General features: G+C 38.1%; 1 protein-coding gene across 1 annotated transcript in view; it reads right to left on the reverse strand.

Annotated features, from left to right (window-relative positions):
* The window catches only part of MOCOS (molybdenum cofactor sulfurase), a 239609-nt gene that overhangs the window by 40050 nt on the left and 179447 nt on the right, over positions 1 to 20112 (reverse strand). Inside the window, exons 6-7 of the mRNA XM_068396930.1 lie at positions 16453 to 16652; positions 2483 to 2599 (exon numbers count right to left, since the gene is read on the reverse strand). Of these exons, the coding sequence (XP_068253031.1) occupies positions 2483 to 2599; positions 16453 to 16652 (317 nt within the window). The remainder of the gene's footprint in view (positions 1 to 2482; positions 2600 to 16452; positions 16653 to 20112) is intronic.

Consider the following 20112-nt stretch of genomic DNA (forward strand, 5'->3'; position numbering starts at 1 on the left):
TTTTTTTTTCTCAGAATTTCATTTATTTACTCATTTCTGTTACATAAAAATGGAAGTGTGAATAGATTATTTACATGAGGGCTTTTTAAAGCAAGAAATGTCACAGTTCAATGAACACAGATGCCATTTATGCAAGGAGAAATTTAAAACAACCCTCTATATCAAAGCATGCAACACAGTAGTAAATATTTTAATGTAGTGTGATGCAGTTTTTATCCTTGACAACAGAGCAGAAGCAACATTTGCAAAATTAGGTTGCATCTGTTAATATACGTGTAAACCTTCCGCCAAGTATTGATTGATTGACTGAGGAGAGAGGTTCCTGCTGTGCAAGTAAGTAAATGAGTTCCTACCTAACACCCTAAGAAAAATAACCACACTTCTGCAAGGACCCTTGAGGACAGAAAGTCCTCCCTCACTGTCATTTTATACATGGAAATCTTCATCAGGGAAGGAAGAATATAGTCAGCACCCTGGGAAAAGGCGAAACCAAAGTGCATGTGCAAATAATGTGACAAAAGGTGCCTTCCCCTGCACAGGAATGTTGTCAATAACTTATCCAGATCCTTCTCAACGGACTGATAAGAATGTCCAAAAATAATGACTGATTGACTTCACTACCTCATCATATCACTTTTGGGAGATTGAATGTCTCTTTGTAAGTTTGGGTTTTGCCTATCCCCATTTAAATGTTCATCTTTATTAACATGATACAGACCTATAAAAGGCCACCCACTCCTTAGCAAAATCCTTCTTATACAAACAGATCCAAGAGCGTTGCAGCTGGTCCTTTGGCATTTTGCACTTCATCAGAAGGGTAGACCTTTTTTTTTCCTTTCAGAGTACATTGGGAACCTGCTCCCCCTCAAAAATTCAAGCATCACTCACCTGCTCTTAGACTATGCATGAGACTATGGACATGGAGCTTTCCATGGTAAATCAAAGCACCGTTTTGCCAAGAAAGTTATTAAAGAGCTCTCCCTCTTGAAGAACTTGTGCTATCGATCTTGCATATAAATGTGTTTGCAAAAATTATCTAAATGTCTCTGTGAAATTATAAGGGAGCTATAATTTCAATACAGCCATTATTATTTTTTATCTTTTGAAGAATACCATTAATAAAATTTTGGATCCTTCTGTATTAATTTACTGTAATTTCAAACTCTGACAAATACATAGACACGAAGCCTCCCCCACTTCATTGTAATACATCCTGCTACACATCGTTTAATGACAACTTATGGAAAATATTAGTCATCTAGAAAACAGTCTTTACATTCACGTTCTAACAATCTAACACACCAGTAACCTAGGTAGATGTCATCTAAATTTACTTCACTCTCTGAGATTCATAGAATCATAGAAGCACAGAATCGTTTTGGTTGGAAAGGACCTTTAAGATCATTGAGTCCAACCATTAAGCTAACACTACCAAGTCCACCACTAAACAATATCCCTAAGCACCACATCTACTCGTCTTTTAAATACCTCTAGGGATGGTGACTCCACCACTTCCCTGGGCAGCCTGTTCCACTGATTGATAACCCTTTCAGTGAAGAAATTTTTCCTAATTTCCAATCTAAACCTCCCCTGGCACAACCTGAGGCTATTTCCTCTCATCCTATCACTTCTTACCTGGGAGAAGAGACTAACATCCACCTCGCTACAACCTCCTTTTGGGTAGTTGTAGAGAGCAATAAGGTCTCCCCTCAGCCTCCTTTTCTCCAGACTAAACAACCCCAGTTCCCTCAGCTGCTCCTCCTCAGCTTGCTCCTCCAGACCCTTCACCAGCTTTGTTGCCCTTCTTTGGAGTCTCTCCAGCACCTCAATGTCCTTTCTTGTAGTGAAGGGCCCAAAACTGAACACAGTATTTGAGGTCCAGCCTCACCAGTGCCGAATACAGGGGGAAACTATGTATTCTCTTTTATTTGTTTCTTGTCCAGTTTGTGTATGCCTTTTAAACTGTAACATCCAACAGCAATAGGTCTATAATACTTGAACATTATTAAGTACAATTAAAGATACTTAAGGAACAACATGAGATGTATTGTCCAGGAACCTCTGTTCTGCAGGAAGTCTGGATTTCATGTAATTCCGAATCAGAACAAGAAGCCACAATTTCATATTTTCCAATGAAATAAAAACAAACAACACATACTGCTTTGGGTCCAATTCAATTAATTGAATTTCAGGTCATTTAGTTCTTTAACATGGCAATTGAGTTGAAAGATCATAGAAAGCAAATCAAATTTACCTTCATTCTTAAAGTTGCAGAGACTCAAAACCACAGGACATGGTACACCTACTTTAGCTTTTAACTAATTAGGGTTTTTTTGATACAAAGCCAGATTTTCTTCTCCCCTTCAAACCTCCCATCCTTAGGAAATTCAGAACTGAAGATAGCCAGAAGATGTCTCCTGGGTCACTGAATCTAGGTGTTTTCCATGGGCAAAATATCATGTAATCTCATTCAGAAACTAACCTGCAGGTTCCTTTGGATGTCCTCATTGCTGATACCCAAATGCATCTGGCAGGCTCCTGTATTACAGAAGCAACCTGTGCGGACATGTATGTTGTAGAGACTGGCCATCTTGTCCACCTTCCCAATTCAGCAGGAGATAAGATAGGAGAAGAATGAAAAATAGACATTTTAAAGTTGTGGTAAACAAAATACAATGTTTTAAAGGTACAATTCAACTGGAGGTAAATTACTTCTCTAAATTATTAACAACTTACTGCAGTTTTTATCATTCCCATACACATTTAGGATTTTTCAGCCTTGTTATTCAGCTGAAAGAAAACAGTGGTGGAAGCAGAAATGCTTACCTTGGCATTGAGAGACAGTGCACACAACACCACACACACACACACACACACACACAGCATATCAGTTCAGGTCCTGATCCTGTTAATGACATTACATGGGCTTAATTTTAAACCTCTGAACAGGTTCATTCACATCAGTAGTGCTAATTACAGGCCTGCAGTCAAGTGTCCTTCAGTGTCGTGACAGAATCATCACCTACAACTGCAGCTGCAGAGATTGAAGAGAGGCCTGCAGCACCTCTGCAGTTAGCCAAAGAAAACCTTGTTCTCCAAGGATCTGAAACTGCAAGTCCTCATTACAAAGACTGACTGTATCTGTGGGATTTTGGCACATAAGTGCTTGAAGAATAAGCCCCCCCCCGCAATAAGCAATAACATCTGACAGGGCAGGGACTAAACTGGAATACCTCCTTGAGTCTTCTACATATGACCACTCAGTCTACCAGGTCCCTGGTGCACTTTTTCCTCATGCTGTGCTGTTCTGCATTATATCGTTTCTTTGTTGTCCCCTAAATAACGAATGGGCAGAAATACAATACTTCATGACAAACTGGCATGAATAAGTTATGTGAAGGAATGAAAAAGATGTGCAAAGAGAACAGAAGCACATCTCTATATGTGCCTCAGAAGGAAATACATATATATATTCACTGGCAGGATGGCACTGGCAGGATGGCACTGCAGAGAAAAGATATGGATTCTCAGGGTTTCACAGCACAGCTAAGAAACAATGGAAGCACACCATGGGGATCCTCTTAGCACAGCCAAGAAACCATGGAAGCACACTGCAGGGATCTGAAAACACTTTATGTTGATTTCAAAAAGCAACAACAGCAGATGGTAAGGTTAACTGAGCAGGTATAGCTACTGCCAGTTATTTCTTTGGCAATAAATGAAGAACATTCCTGGTCAGGACTGGGAGAAAGGACAGTCAGACGATCAGAAAGGTAGCATGAAACCTGGCACATCCTATCTCTACCACAGACTTCCAAACAACCTCACACAAGCTGCATTAATCTCTCTGTGCTTTCACTCCTCTTCTGCAAAATGAAGAGCTGAGAGCTCTGACAATAACCACGCTGAAGACGGAGAGGACCTCACCATGCCAGTGACACAATCCTCTTTGCAGGGAGCACAGGTTCAGCTATATGCAGAGTGACAGCTGAGCTTAAAGGTGCAGGAATGGAAGATTCATCCATGTCAAACTAACCATTTTCCTAACTGTGAGCTCATTCTTTATCTGCCTGAGGTATCAATGTAAACATTCAACCTAGCTTTTCTAGCTGGCTTAATCTCTATGGGCTTTTATTTTTTTTAACATAAATTCTTTTTGTATAGGATAATAGCCTAATATATGTAGCAAATACTTTCTGGTATAATTCAGCCTATCTTCTGTCTCCTGTTTTCTGACATCATCAATCTTCTTATGTGAGTCTATCTTCTGACATCTCTGAGTTTAACCATGTGAGATACCAAGCACCTTTAACTTCACTATCTCAGCAGCTTGAAAAGCAAGCCCTTTGTTAGAACTTACTCCAGGCTGAAATAACTCAATCTAAGTAGTGTTTAGTGCTGCTAAAAGCAGTTCAAACAGCATTAAATTTTTATTTTTATTTCATCTTATTTTTATTTTATTTCATGTTTGTGTGGGGTACTCCACACAAAAATGTGCTGTATACACAGAATAAATCCTACATCATTATAGTGCACAAGTTCTCAAGTTCACTCTTAAATACATTGTGCCCCGCTAGTTCAGTTCTCAAATGGAAATACAATCAAAATAACTCCATATATCCAGACTTGGAAAGCAGAGAATAGAATCAGTCCCGAGATCCCTATTCACGATTGATGACCTGGAGAATATCCTGTGTTCAAAGCAAGTTTCTCAAAGTTAGAGTAAAAGGCATCTGTTGAGAAAGACTGTTGTGGTGTCATTAGCTTTGTTTTGTCAGAAGACTTCAATCTGGGAACAGTGACATTTTCTTGACTTCTTTTTTTCATTTAGATGAGAAAAGTTGTCATCCTGGCATAACATGGTTTGTCACAGTGCTAGTGACTCGTGGGTGGATCTATCATTCTGTTAATGATGACAAGCAAGGCAAAAATCATGACAGTTACTTCGCTACTGAATTCATACAGTGTTTGGGCTTATTTGCTTGGTATACAAAAATATTTAAAATATATAATCTTTTTATTACTATTTTTTGAAGAAACATTGCTGGGGCAGACTTGTTTATCAAAGTGTATGTAGTGTAGTGAAGTTTCCATGACCCAACTTCAAGGAATTGCTAACTAGATTTTTTTCAAAATCTTTTTAATTTTGTCAAATAAATTATTACCTTTCTTTAATGAACAGTAATTTCATTCTAGCTGTGTGACCCAATACTTTTCTCCAACAACACTTTTAATTGTAATATATATTAATCTGTACAGTAGACAAAGATTATTGATACATAAAATGTATGAACATTAGAGGAATATAGGGAATTGTGGTTCAGGAGAACAAAGATAAGTTATCCATAGCTTTAGTATTAACTGAACGCTCTTATCACCAATGTGGTAATGTACACAGGTCTTGGGAATGCAACGCACACTTTTCATTGCAAACAATGACACTGCATAAAGAACCAGTAAGGGCAGCACTGCAAATCTATCTGTCCCTTGAATGTGTGCTTGGCTTTCCCTTGGACATATGCTTCAATTTCTTCTTGTTTAGTTTCACCCTAGAAATATGCTACTTGGGGAGTTAATTTAATCTCTCTCTGCAGTGCTACCACATAGCAAAACAAATAGAACATAAAACATCTGTTACAGTTATTTCGATGAATAAAAGCTTATTTAAATAAAGCACATCTTTAAAATTGCCATAAGGAGCAATAATAGGGATGGAGATCAGGGTTATGAAATACAGAATGCCGCTTGCAGTTCTGTCTGTAACAGCAGCAGCTGACTTTTGGGAGCCAGGAATATGTTCATCAACGAAGGCACAGAAGCATGAATGGCACTAATGGTAAGTACACAGCTTAATGTACTCAGATTGTCAGTTTTGGTGATTCCCTGGGTCTGATATTTGGAACTATTGTGCCTTGGTCTTTCTGAGTTTAAAGACTACAATTAAACTGCAAGACACATGCAGAAACCTTGCAGCATTTTTACTGATTTCAGCCAGTGGGGACATGGTCATTAAGCCATCATGACATCTTGGAGTCCCGTCTGCCCCTCAGAGCCCCTTTGCATTCATTACTTTTTCTGAAGCTCTCTACTGTGGGCCAAGCCCTGTAGGTTGCTTCATACCCCAACACTTCTGATGTCAGATCATCTTGATTTTTGACAAGGAAAAAGTGCTTTTCACACTTCCAGGCTGTGGTCTTTCAGTTTAATAAACGCACATGAATGAAGTTCATCTAAATCAATTTTTAAAATAGTTCTTTTTTTTTCAGAGATAATTTCTATTTTAAGTACAGTTGCCTTCACCAGTGGGCCTTCCTTTAGTGTTGCCAGGTTGACCAAATGATCACAGTTAGTTTTTTTTTCATAGTGCTCTATCTGATAAATACTATTACAACATGAGGTAGAGAGGTTTTTTTCCCCTGGTTTTAATGCACTACCCTACAATAGTCCCCCTTGACTCTCTGGTATTTTAGTTCCCACTCAGAAGCTGGACAGCTCCAAAAATAAATTTGATTCTGATGTGTTCTGATTTCCCATTCTCTGTCACACAGCTGCACTGGTGACTTCTCTGCCTTTGCTAAATGACTGACTTCTGCTATCCATTCACTTCAGAGCCTCTGTGGCAGTCAGCTGAAAGGTGTAAGCTTTTCTCCGTCTCCAGGCTCCATTGAAATAAGTCTGAGAATGATGCTTACTGTAGGTAGATATATACTAAATGATAGTAAATATTTACAAATAGCACATAGTTTTGCATTATTTCTAATCAACTAAGATTTTCACTAAGAATGATGGATTCTTTAGAAAGCCCTGCTGAAGTCATTCCCACAGGATCGAATTCTGTAGCTCTTACTCAAGCAAGTACTTCTCGTTTTTGCAAGTTATTTTACTAAGTATTACAAGAATTATTCACATGAATAAAGGAACTTTTTATAATAGATCATGAAGTGTCTTGAAAAAACCAAAATCATATAAGTCAATACTGTCAGGTACTATCCTTCAGGAACTGGGATTGGGACTTCTCATTCTACTTTCTACAATGCTCAAATTTCAGAGCAGTTTGTTTGTCTGATGGATTTGCTCATTACAAGAATTTCATCACACACCACTGATGGCTGGTTATAAAACAGGTTTGTGACACTGTTCTCCACATCCACTGGTAAATCAATTCACTGATTCATGGTATGGAATTGGAGAGAAAGTAAGCTAGGTCTTTCTGTCACCCAGCATTTGACTGTGACATGTTGTTGCTGATGCAAATGTATACTTAATCTTGTTCAATACAATTTAATAAGAAGTAGGTCAGAAGAAAAAAAATATATCAGCACTGTTTCCAAATCATTTAGTAGGAGGAAAAAAGCATTTTAGCTGAGTTATAGTACACTTCAACTGGTTAACTGCATGGTTCTGCAAGAGAGGCATTTTTTCCCATCCCAGGGAAAGAATTTCTACGTGGGCAGGTTCCCACAGTATTGATGAATCTGATCCTCTCCTCCTTATTGCGTTTCTAGTTGTTGACAATGATTTAAAACTAATGGAGCCAGGATGTAAATTTCTCTTCAGCTTACACCCATTCATCACTCACTCAAACCAAAACCCCTTTGGTAGAAGGTAGTGAAGTATTAGACAAAGATACTGAAATTTACTGAAATTGCCAAACTCACTGTCCTGATAGTGGAAATGCTAGCTTACCAGGAATTTTTCAGTCAATGTGATAATTTTCTCTGCTGTTTTTAATGACAGTCAAATATCAGGTGAGACTGGATGGGAGAGAAACAGGCTGGAAACATCAGCATAATTCAGAATATGTGGGTTGCTATTCTGCAAGAATTCCCACTTAGAAGACGCCATATACATAGCAAACTGCAGGTCTTCCATGCTTAAAGGAGTAACAATAATTTTACATTTCTGCGATCCAGAAGCTAGAAGACACTTTAAGGATGGAGTGGCTATAAGGAAGAAATGAAACACAGTCTGGCTTGTTAGTGTGTGATCTCGTATTTTTTCAGCTGCTTTTTTTGTTCTCTGCAGTACATGTGGTGAATTAGGGCATGGACTTACTTGGATTGTATATAAACTTCCTGAGTTCAAGATTGAGGCTATTTGAAACTGAACAGGCTGACGAGTAGGCTAAACATCTTGGTTTTCTTTGATTTGGCATCTCAATGGCCACAATGGTCTCTCCAGCCAATGGCATTTTCTCTTAACTGTTTCTTCCTTTTTTTAAACTGCATTCAGTGACAATGAAAATCTGGTTTGATAAAATGACATCAGGGAAAGAATGGATGCCAGGAAGAAAAGCAAAGCAAAGGAACCCAAGACCTCTGTGGCTTCCTAACTCTGACTTCAACAGAGCGTTCCCTTGTGAGTCACAGGAAAAGGTCTGTATGTCTGCATCCCATTGTGCACACCTAGCTATTTTGTAGATGAAAGGCTTTGGGTCAGACTGCTACTAGTCAGAGAAGTGGAAGCCAGAGGCAAACAACACAGAAGACTAAGCTATAACTTGTATTAAGAAGGGATAAAGGGCAATGTAGCAGATTAATACAAGTGGAAACAATGCTTAGGAATAAAAAGGTGCAGTGCACAACACTGAAAGTCTAGCGACATAGATTTAATTCATGTCCCAGTCAAAACCTCCTCCACCTTTGCCTATTTCTCTCAAATCACTTAAATCCTCCTTTATCTGTATTTATCCCCTGAACATGGGGATAATAGAACACAGGGTGGTTGTAGGTTAAAATCCCATGATGGTCTGTGTTGAAATATTACTTTAATTACGTCCATACAGGGTCCTACACAGGTTTTGTGTGTGGGGCAGGAAGATGCAAGCAAGGTAATAGAGAAGATGAAGCCAGGCTCTCTTTGTCTTTGAAGGATTCAGATGGTGGACTGAAACTGAAGACTGCATATGTTCAAAGGCAGCTGATCTGCCTTTACCAAGATCAAGAAAAAAGGAATCCAGCAGAGGCTGTCAAAAGTGCAGTCCTTTTGCTGCTACTATGTGGTTTCTTTTCACATTTCTCCCCTGTGTAACAAGGTCTTTAGTTCAGAGCCACAGTTTGGCCCTGTTACTAAATAGAAAATATTTAGCCTCCTTCATTCATCTGAGATTCCTTCATTTGAACAACTACTGAGTATCTTTCGTTTATCTCCTTTCCAGTTTCCTTAGCAACATGCAAGGACACTCCAGAGAAGCAGTTTCAGGCAACACCTTCAGTCTAGGTTTTCATGAAGCTTTATAACCTTGACCAGCCCTGATGAGCAGTTTAATAGTAGGCAATTTCAAGCATACTATCTCACATGCGTCTTTGTGCCCCCACAATGAGATATTACAGAAAGCAACTCAGCCTGTACTCTGCCACTACTTCCTCAGCAAGAAGAGAGCTTCATCACCTATTAACTAGGTTTGCAGTTACCACACTGAGTCTCTCAAGTACAGCACCTCCTTACACTGTCAGTAATCCCCTACCTAGAGACACCCTTGTTGTAAAGGCTGTCTTTGAGTGCGAAGTGCCATTTAAAAAAACGTAAGCAAAGATCTAGATTGTAATGGCATTTCTTGCCAGTGTGAAGCAACAAGGTGACATTTATTGGCAAGCCAGTGTGGTTTGCTGCATTGCTGCTATCTCCCTGCTTACCAGACATCCACAATGCAATTGGAAACTAATTGGAACCAAGGAAATTAGTGGACGTTCAACAGGAATCTTCACAACAATCTTTGTCTCCTTGTAATCCTGTTTGCATTCTGTTGTGCTGGTCCATCTGCCATCCTGGCTTCCTGTAATCAATGGCTAAATCTATAGCTAAAATCAATAGTGAGCAATTACCCCAGCAATTTTTAGGTAGCTATTGGGAAGATGGCCAAAAATCCCATTAGGCACGTTAAGAACACTTTTATTTCCCGAGTCATCAAAATTAATATGAGTGGCTATGCTTCTAAAAGCATTAGTGTAACTAACTCGAAGTTTGACCATCTCTACAGAGACGTTTTTAGCTGGAATTAACAAATGCTGGATTTTCGTTTTCTCTGGCTCAGACGAAAAAATACTGCACTTCTCCACTTGCAAAACTGAATGACTGTTTTATGTGAAAGTAAAAGTAACAGACAGAAAAAACATAAAAGGATTACCGTTTGAGGAAAACAAAGATCTCCTGCTTAATAACTTTGTATGAAGATTTATTTCACATAGATTAAATAAAGTAGAAATTATCCCTCATGGTTGCTTAACAGCAACCCACTTTCTCCTGTAGGGACATGGTATGAATTTCCAGACAAGTACTGATAGCTACTACCAGGCTCCGGTCAGTAGTCTGATCAAACTGACCTGGTAACAGTTTCCTGTGCATGTGAAATGCTGTAACTCCTTTTTTTTTCCACTCTTCTCATTCCCATGTTGTCATTGTTGTAATTCTGTACCTATATACCAGATGTACAGTGCACTGGAGCTAATCTACCAGTGAAACCAAGGGTATTGTCTAAGACACAAACAGCAATTATTTCAAGAAATCTACCCACTACAGGTATTGCATGGTCCCTTTTATCATGTAATGATAAATAGTGATATGAATATGTATTCAACCAGCTGTGTGTATATACAAATGTATCCGCCACTTGATATCTGAAGATTTGCCAGTATTTAATATATTTCCTCTCTGCTCCTGTGAGGTTAGAATAAGTGGGCAAGACAAATATTGAATCCCTCAAGGTGACACTGAAGGACTATAGCAGAAAGAGGAGATTTCACCTGGCCATTGCCAGGCCCTGGCTACTGATCTAGGTCCAGCTAAGCAATTTATTAAAACATCACTGAAGGAAAAGGAAGCTCTTAAAAGAGAACATTGTGAAACTAAAGCAAATAAAGTGTACTTGCAATATGAAGGTGCTTCCAGAACTGGCTATCACCATTTTATTTACCTTAAACAACTACTTTTATGTGCGTTTCCCATCCTGCCTCACACCACTTTGTCCCGTGTTACTTGTTTGCAGACCTGTCCAAATGCAAACAGATAGAATAACTTTTGCTTATATTGCTCTGTCTCTTTCCTGGTCACACCTCTCCCATAGAACACTGTTTCAGGCTGCTTGTCCGACTCTCCTCTGCCTCTCATGGCTGGAATCTCCTTTTCTTATGCTTTCCTGCCCAAACTGGTGTCTCTTTCTTTGCCCAGTCCATGTAATAATGGACTTTGGTTGCATTGGAGGAAATTTAGGTTAATCATTAGGAAATATTTTGTAACAGTGAATATAGACAAGTTCCAGAACGAACTGCCTCCGAAGGCTGCGGAAAGATTCAGGTAAAGATGATCCTATCCTGGCACACAACAATGATGGGTAACCTCTCATAGACCCTAAGATCTATTTTTCTCCCTCCACATCTTCTTAAACCACAGGAATGAATTTGGCTTGTCTGCTAAGCTGCTTACAAGACAACGCACTGCCGTAGATAGGATGCTTTGGATGCAGACAGATAAACGGGATTAAAAACCCACAAAATTTCTTTTGTTTCTTGGGGGAGTCTCATTCTGGTTTTGTCCTTTTCTTATACTGCTAGCATGTGAACACTGGCAGAAAGAAGCTACCAGGGTAGAGAAGGTGCCACGGCGAGATCCTGTGTGGCTGTTCTTACATTTAAGTGATTTGGGGCCACACATTCCTGGTCTTCACTTCAGAATGATAGTAAAATAAAGGCAGGAAAGGAAAAAACCAACAGTGGGTCATTGAAGTCTATCCTTACATTAACTCAAGGGAGGTTGAGGTAGAAGGAAGGTGGGTGAGACAGTGGGCAGATGCCATAATAAGAGTAGTCATTAAATTGCATTATAGATTTGTGCTGAAGGGAAGTGTTAGTTTTTTCTTGAGAAATGGTTGAAGAAAGGTAAGTTCAAAGTCTAGACCTCCCTCCACTCTGTCTGGGTTGATGAGAATAAGCCAGCACATGCTAATTTAGGCTCATAGACAAAACTGATCATAATCTACCCGAGCAGGGTTCTCAGTCCTGAGAGGCAAAACTCATCCATATGCAACACTACAGAAGAGCCTTCCTTAGGCAAACCAAAATGTTTACGTTCTCTGTCTTTGGCAGCTGATTCCTGTTATAGCAGTTTGTCTATCACACATAAGTGTGAAGTGGCAGGCAAGAAGGCTGAGACTGCTAATGGACTGATGCTTGTTCCCTTCCTGACAGGATTTTTAGGAGGCATGGCAAGCATATATGGATACCAAGGGAACTTTTGCAGGTGAGACAATCATGGTAAGCTACTTCTGTTTAGCTTCAGGCCCCAGGCAAAGGAGGCAGTGCGAAAAAGCAGAGTGAGAAAAAGCTGGTAATCCATAACTGAAATGATGGCCATTTTTCAAAAGATAGCTGTGATGGTTTGCTCACTTTTTTATGCCCATGACACACAGGAGAAAAAAATATTGTCTCAGAAGACCAGAGTAAAAAAGAAAAAGTTTGATAAGGGAAGTGCTATTTTTCACTGGGGGCCAAAAACACTGAACTGGAAGCTGTGACTGGGTAAGAGCTCTCTGGGGCATACAATTCAAGAAATGTTTCAGATTAAATTCCATCTGCCTGTCTCTGCCTCTTACCTCTTTCCCATATTCCAGCTCCCCAACTGACTTTACAGAATGAAATGTGAAAGGATTATAAAATTACTCTGCAATTATCTGCTGAATGTACAAAGAATGTTTCACAGGTCTCTTCTCCCTATCAGAACAAAGAATGTTTCACAGGTCTCTTCTCCCTATCAGAACAAAGACGAAAACTTAAAATAATATTAGCACAGAAGTTCCCTCATAGCAGAGATGGTGATTTTTTTCAAACCTGCAATTGGAAGGGAACATACATCTTTGCACTTTGACCTGATATGTAAGAAATCCACTTTTTTGTGTGGATGATTGTTGTTTCAAATCAGTGTTTTTGCCTTACAGCTGCTCCATCTCCTCTTTGGCATTCAAAACAGGCTGGAACATCATGGAGTCATATGCAAGCTTTTGATAAAAAAGATGGCAAGGATGCAAACTGAAGCTGAGTCGTTGCAGTCAAACAGTGCTTCAGAGACTGGAAGGACTTGGGGATGTATAAACACATGACATTCGTATATGCTGAAGACTAGAGATATTCACTATAAATAAATGAGCCAATGGTGATTCTCTGTGTGAAGAGCCTGCAGCAATAGCTCAGAATCGAGCATATATGTAATGCCATTTTTGTGACATCACAACTCCCCTTCAATATCTAGGGCTAATTGCTTCTTTTCCTGGTAGCTTCACAAAGAAGCAGAAGATTGGCAGCTTGCTGCATTAATATCAGCTCTGCTGCTTCCATCCTGCACCACTGACTTAGCAGAGGTCCTTTGTCTCTACCCCTGCACATTCTCACCTTTCAAAATCACCAGCCTGTCATCAGTCCACGCTTCATTAATAGCAAAAACTATAATGCTGGAGAATTATCCATTCTAACTAGACAAATATATATGAAGAAGCTGTTTGGCATAAAGGTCATCTTTATGTCCTGGACCTGTCAAGTACTCATGATAGTTTAACCCCTGTTCATAACTGGGGCTTTTTGGTGCTGCAGTGCATATAAACACATAACACAAAATGACAGACATGCTACAGCAAGGACAGGCAGCTTGCGTGAAAAGAATACAGGTATCCTTCCAAGTAATTTCAAGAACAGATTACTACCAACAGTAGTCTACAAGACAGCTTTACTGAAGGAATAATTTTCATGGGAAGTATTTGGTGCAGCTCAAAGGAGGAAATTTAATGTAGTTTTAGTGCCCAAAGACAAGAGGTTTATGGAGATTTCAAAACTGCAGTAATTTTATCCTTAGATAAAGAAACATTTCATGAAAAATCTGAAGAAAAACCAAAGCTTTTGAGTGACTATTAGTGTTTGGAGCCTGCAAGTCCTTCTTTAATTGTTTTAATTACCATTTAGAGCAAAATAACTAAACCAATAATGAAACTGTTAATTAAACCAATGATACATATGACATACAAAGCAAGTTTATTCCAAACATAATACTCTAAAACAGTGGTACTCTTCGACAATCACAAAGAAACATTTAAATGAAAAAGCAATAGCAATTCAACTTCCATAATTATTTCACTCCCACCTTAACACTTGTCTTAACATCCAAGTGTTCTATATCATATATACTGGGACAGGAGGCTGTCAAAAATGCTGCCGTCTCTGGGAGTGCAATCATGGTACAGTTTCATTTGTGTGTCTCTAACTAAATGTCTTCATTTGATCTTGAGTGCTGCAATGAAGGTTTTACTCAAGGATGAACCTGAGACTATGGCTATTTCCTATTTGTGCAAATGACTCCATGTATGTAATTCAAGCATGTTTGTGTTTAGTGGCACAATCTTGTCAGCTCTGGTAGTTAAACTCTGATAATAGCGAGAAATGGATTTCAATAATAGAAGCAGGTAAGAACAGCTTTCCTCCCAAATGCTACACAGATGAAAGACATAATTTTTTCCCTGCTTTCATTTTTCAGTGGCAGTGTTAAACGTCATGTATTTCACTACATGCCTTTCACATCCTAAGTATCTTGGACTTAGTTCACAGTTTTGAATATCATGTAAATTATGTAAATCTTGAGGCTTAAATGTAAGCTTGGTATCCTCTTAAGACACTGTCTACTTATGAAGTCTTTCTTGCCAATCTCAAATGTTCTGAATAAACTTCTCCAAACCTCATCATAATATTTCCTCTGGAATCAGTTAGTCAGATTGTCCTCTTCAGGCTACCAAATGCTAATGTCCAGCCACACTGTGCCCTCTAATAGGCAATGGGCACATAACAATTGCCTGTCAGAAAGACAAATAGAACTGGTTGGATGCCTGGTTATAAGTAATTAATTATAGAGAGGATATCATCAATAAAGGAATAGGACATTATGACATTTCTCTTTTAATATACGAGCTGAAATACAACCTGAGTCATTAATTGGTGTCCACTGGTAGTAGGTGTGTCAGATAGAAATGTCATCAAATTTTCCCTTCAATAACAATTCCCCCAAAATTTTTCTGGGGCCTTCTGAAACTGTGTTCTCCTAACTCCACTAAATTGCATTTGGAGACTAACCAGTGAATCCACATGAATGTGCAGATCACAGACATGATCAAACTATAGGACACTATTTAATTTCTAAACCATTAACAGAAGTATTGGATTTAACTATGGTTTGAATAAGCCTGTCTAATTTTAGACATGCATACAGGTATGAAGATGAGATTATATTGTCAGTTTGGTGAAGCTTACTCTCTGCTGTATGTATTTTCTTTGTAATCATAAAGAAGAAGCAAACATTTTTCTCTCCCATAACTGCTGTAAGATGTCTATGAAAAAGTTTCATTCCATAAAGAAGCCAATTATATATATATCTCTCACATGTATTATAGCTTTGGAAAGAATAGTGCTGTTGCTTGTTAATTTCTAAAAGTCACTAAATTGCACATTATTTTAATTAAACAAAGTAATCTCACAGGCACTGCAGATGTGACTGGTATGCATTTCAAAACTTTATAGTTCTTCATTCTACATACTCATGCCAGAAATGACTAGAATCTGGTGAATAGCACAATCCAGATGACACAGATCAATAAAGAAACTTTATATGAGCAGCCACTGCAGCAAGCAGGCACAATGGAGGCATAAGACTATAAAATAATTTTTTTCTTTGAGGGTACAGTTGAGATTAAAAAGGTGAAACAGGCAAGAGCCATTTTTACTAAGAAATTGTGAAAATCAGAAGTGCAAATAAAGGTTTTAGTTTTGGTTTTAACCAAAGGATAGAAGCAACATCAGAGTGTTTGCAGAGTATTTTTAGGTGGATAAAGGCTAGAGAAATCTGTTGAGAAAGACAAGCATTTAAGGATGTTTTTGAGCTTGAATCTCACTCATACTGATCATTCAACATTATTCAATGCTTCCTCAGGAATTACAAGAATGTAATTATTAGAAATGAAGGGAAAAGAGAACTCTTCTTTCATGGGTGACTGCAATATTTTGAGATCTGATTTCACTTGTATGTCAAAGCTCTAAGGCAGTCTCTCATATCAGCTTTTCTAGACTTGTTCTTCAATTCCCAGTTTTGCGTACTCTAGAGAGGGAAGCCAACAAGAAACCAAACTGCCTAGTCAATGCATCCTGTTAAAACAGCCCACTTTCAAACTTCCTACATGTAGAATATTAAATCTGTAAGATATTGGCTTTGTCTGTTACGTACTTTGCATAGTGCTAGCACTATTTATTGGATTCTCTTTCTACTACTTCAAAAATGGTGTGCATATATTGTGCAGAGCTACAAAGAAACAAAACCCAAATCTCAGAAGGGACCACTATGGACAAAATATTTCCTTTAAGATAAAGAACTCATTGCGAATATGCTTAAAATATAAACATAACACTCAGTTAAGACAACAGAAAAACATACCTGTGAAAAGCCGATCACCTCTCCGTTTTCATCGAGCATGTTAAAATTAATGATTGGACCCTGGACATCAGGATTACTGAAATCTGTATCGCTGTAAATACGTACTACAGGAGCCCCATTGGCATATTTTAAGGTAGACAGCACAGTATAGGTGTAGTGAGCTAATGCAAAGGTATGCTGTTTTATTTTCTCCATTCCACCTACAAAAGAAAAGTGCATGCACATGTCAGATGCCTTATTTTTACAGAAATGTAAAACCAGGATGATTTTTCAGGATGGTGTAGCTGGGAGGTAACTAGCACAAAATATTGGTAGTTTTGTGTTCTTTTAAATGAATACCCAATTTGCAGAAGTTTCTTTCCTCATACAAAAGCTTCAGAAGTACTGTTGCACCAAGGATTTATCTACAATTAATCTACTGTAAAAATCTAAAGTTAAATGGATTCATGTGCATTACAACATTGATAGTTCCAGCCTATACATATCACTAAGATGTTCTGGAACAATGAATTTGAAAAGCAAGTTTTGCTCCAGATCTGGCTCTGGAGATCATAGGAATGAGGCACCAATCATCACACAGCACAGAAAGCAAATTGCTATGTGTAAGATAAAAGGAAAATAATAAAATTCTAAATGAAATGACAAAGTACAAGTGTTAGTCTATAAGGAATTTACTTAAATAATGAAGAAATATTCTTCAAGTCTGTTCTTCTTTTTGCAGAAAGAAAAGAAAGAGGATGTTGTGAATGCCTCATTGACTACACACATGTAATCTATTTGCTTCAGAGAAGCTTTGCAGAGAAGTTTTTACAGAACTTGGCCTGGAAAAAGCATAAAGAGGAAATATGTTGTCTTTCTCTGGGTGTTGGGGTTTTTTTTTGCTACACTGAGGAGTTTGGAAAAGAGGACTGCAGAGATTTCCTGACAGATGAAGACCTCTTCTACATCTCTGCTTTCTGAGAAGAGGTTGTTTCTCTGTTAGATGTCCCTATTGAAATGGCTTCTCATTCTTGTGCTCAGAGGATATGCCATAGGATGATATACCATGGTCACCTGTGCCTTTGGGGATATTTTGATTTCCCGCAAGAAGCTAAAACATAAGCATCAGATACAAAACCAGCCATTTCAGTCAAAGAAGAACTTATATAATCTGAAGCAAAGAAGTAGGTTGTGATATTCACTGGGATAAACCACTGACAGGAGACAAATAACCGGGTATGACAATAAATATGGTATGAGAAAAGGAATAACTCTAACCCTAATCCTAATGAAACAGTAATTTATCATGTGGAAGAAGAAAAGTACAAGTACTCTTCAAAGTAGAAACTGGAAACCTATTAATTTGCATATTTTTGGAAGATAATTAGAAGAAAACAATGTGATCTCAAAGTATTGTAAGAAACACAGGGAGATAACTGAAGGCTAACAACGTGTTTAAACCCAATCAAATCTCTACTGCAGACATCTGGAGTTTTGGCTGAAAATCCGAAGTATTTTCTATTATGCATACTGTACATTGCACTATGGTGGGCCTACATTATGTGGGGAAAAAAAAAGGAGAGAGTAATTTCCTCAAAAGCATCTTGAAGTAGAAGAGTATTTTTCTGCTTGGGTTTTAGACCCAGAGTATTTTCTGTACTGTTGAGTATCTTATTTGAGGTACATGAGCATTTCTGTAACTAAAAAGACGTCTGACATTTTCTTTTACTTTCTTTTTTTATACTGCATAACTATGAATCTCACACTTCTGCGCATACCATTTTTATATCTGAGTATCTGGAAACTTCTACAGTCTGATATAACTGCCCTTGGACAGAAATCTTGTAATCTGCTTGCTGATTTTTGTGCCTTTACTTGTAAAAAGACTCTGTCATTTATAATTATATATAAAGGAAAAAAATAAGATATCTTTCTCCTGACATACAGAAGAATTACAGCAACTTCTGTTACTTCACTTTTCTTCAAGTTTCTATATTATGTGCTATCTCCTTTAGATAAACTAGGAGAGGAGAGAGTAAAAGCATAGAAACAGATTAGATATAAGGTGGAAGTACATTTTTTGATGCTAAGTAATATTAAAGAGGAATAAGATATTTAATGAGACACTAACACACAAAGCACTTCCAAGGAACGTTGCCAGAAGCTAATCAGTACAATTTCTAGACGTTAGCCACAGTAAACTTGGCAAGCACCTCGAGAACATTTTGGTCTGAAAGACGATTTGTATTTTAGAGTCTTTGAGAATAAAAGATTACCTAGTCAGAGATGTCCTAGTCACTGTTTGGTAGAAGTTAAGGGTCCTGAATTATTTTTTTAAAAAAAAAAAAAAAAAAAAGGGTTATTTCTCAGCAATTGCCGCAAAGTAGCTGTCTTAAGAGATGTGACTGCTTTGTCAGCTTCTGAGACGTCTGTAATCTCCTGATTCAGAGCTTTTCCAAATTGGCAGGCATCTTTTAATGGAAGATTAAACTACTGTCCTTGTCTCTTGTTGAAGAAATCTCTTTTATTCAGAAATGTCAGTCTCTCATTCACAGCAATCATCCTGCTATCATTTCTATATTGTCTTCAGCCATTCTCTTTTAAAGTTACTTAATCACATTTCCTTGTTCATTAGTGAGAAGTTGATGAGCCTCTTAATTATTTATTCTAACAAATCCAAATGCAACAGCTTGCAGTTGCTTTGCTGCCCTGTGACTGGAGAGAGGAAGCAGTGTTGCCAGGGTCCTGTATTTTTAAGTAGCAGAATAGTTTGTGATTAGGTCTGATGTCACAGAAAACCCCATGAAACAAATGCCGGCAATCTGAAGTTTGTTCTGACAGAAAAAGGGGTATATTCAGAAAATAGTTGTGATTTATTTTTATTTTGCTAAACAAAATTATTTGTACTGATCCTGCATAAATCCAGTGCTTACTTCATCTCCCCCTCCCCAGTAGGAAAAAGAATATGAGGAAGGGAAAATAAAAAACAGAACAAATCTTTGGTCTCTAACATGATCTAAGGACTTGCATTATTGCATCTAGTCTCATATTTGGGGTGACAAAAATAAAACTCATTGCTAGACTGAGCCTGTCTAAGGTAAATGAGAAGGTAATCTTCTATATTATGGTTGAATTGGTATTTATTAGCTTATTGCATTCCTGCATTTTATCTTCTCTCTATACAGAACTTTGATTTTATGCCCAGTTCTTCAACTCCGAATACTTGGGAGACTCTTCCCTAACTGCCTGTTTGGGGATAAAAGAAGTAGCACACCTTAAGTTTTTTGGAAGACAGTCAGCTTGTAAAAATCATCAGTACTTCATCTTGAGAAGGTGCTGGGAAGGACCAAGTGCCCTGACTCCCTCTCACTTTATGGATTTTATTCCTTAACACTGCATTGTTTCATTAGGGTGAATTGCATCTAGATGCTCCTAAAAATTATTTTAAAATTAAGAACAATTTATGCACTCTGTAATTTGGATCAGAATTAATCTGATGTAGTCTAAATTACACCAGTTGAAGTCTATCCAATACTATTCACTGTATTTATGTGTGTAGGAACACATTCAGCACGAAGGATGCTCTCATTAATGACTGAGTTCTTCCTATGGTAGAAATGTAAGGACTTCCCTGTCAAAAGGGAAACTCCTGCATTTCTGTGGATTAATATGCCCCTTATT

Source organism: Nyctibius grandis, chromosome 3 (assembly GCF_013368605.1).
Source record: "Nyctibius grandis isolate bNycGra1 chromosome 3, bNycGra1.pri, whole genome shotgun sequence".
Taxonomy (NCBI): domain Eukaryota; kingdom Metazoa; phylum Chordata; class Aves; order Nyctibiiformes; family Nyctibiidae; genus Nyctibius; species Nyctibius grandis.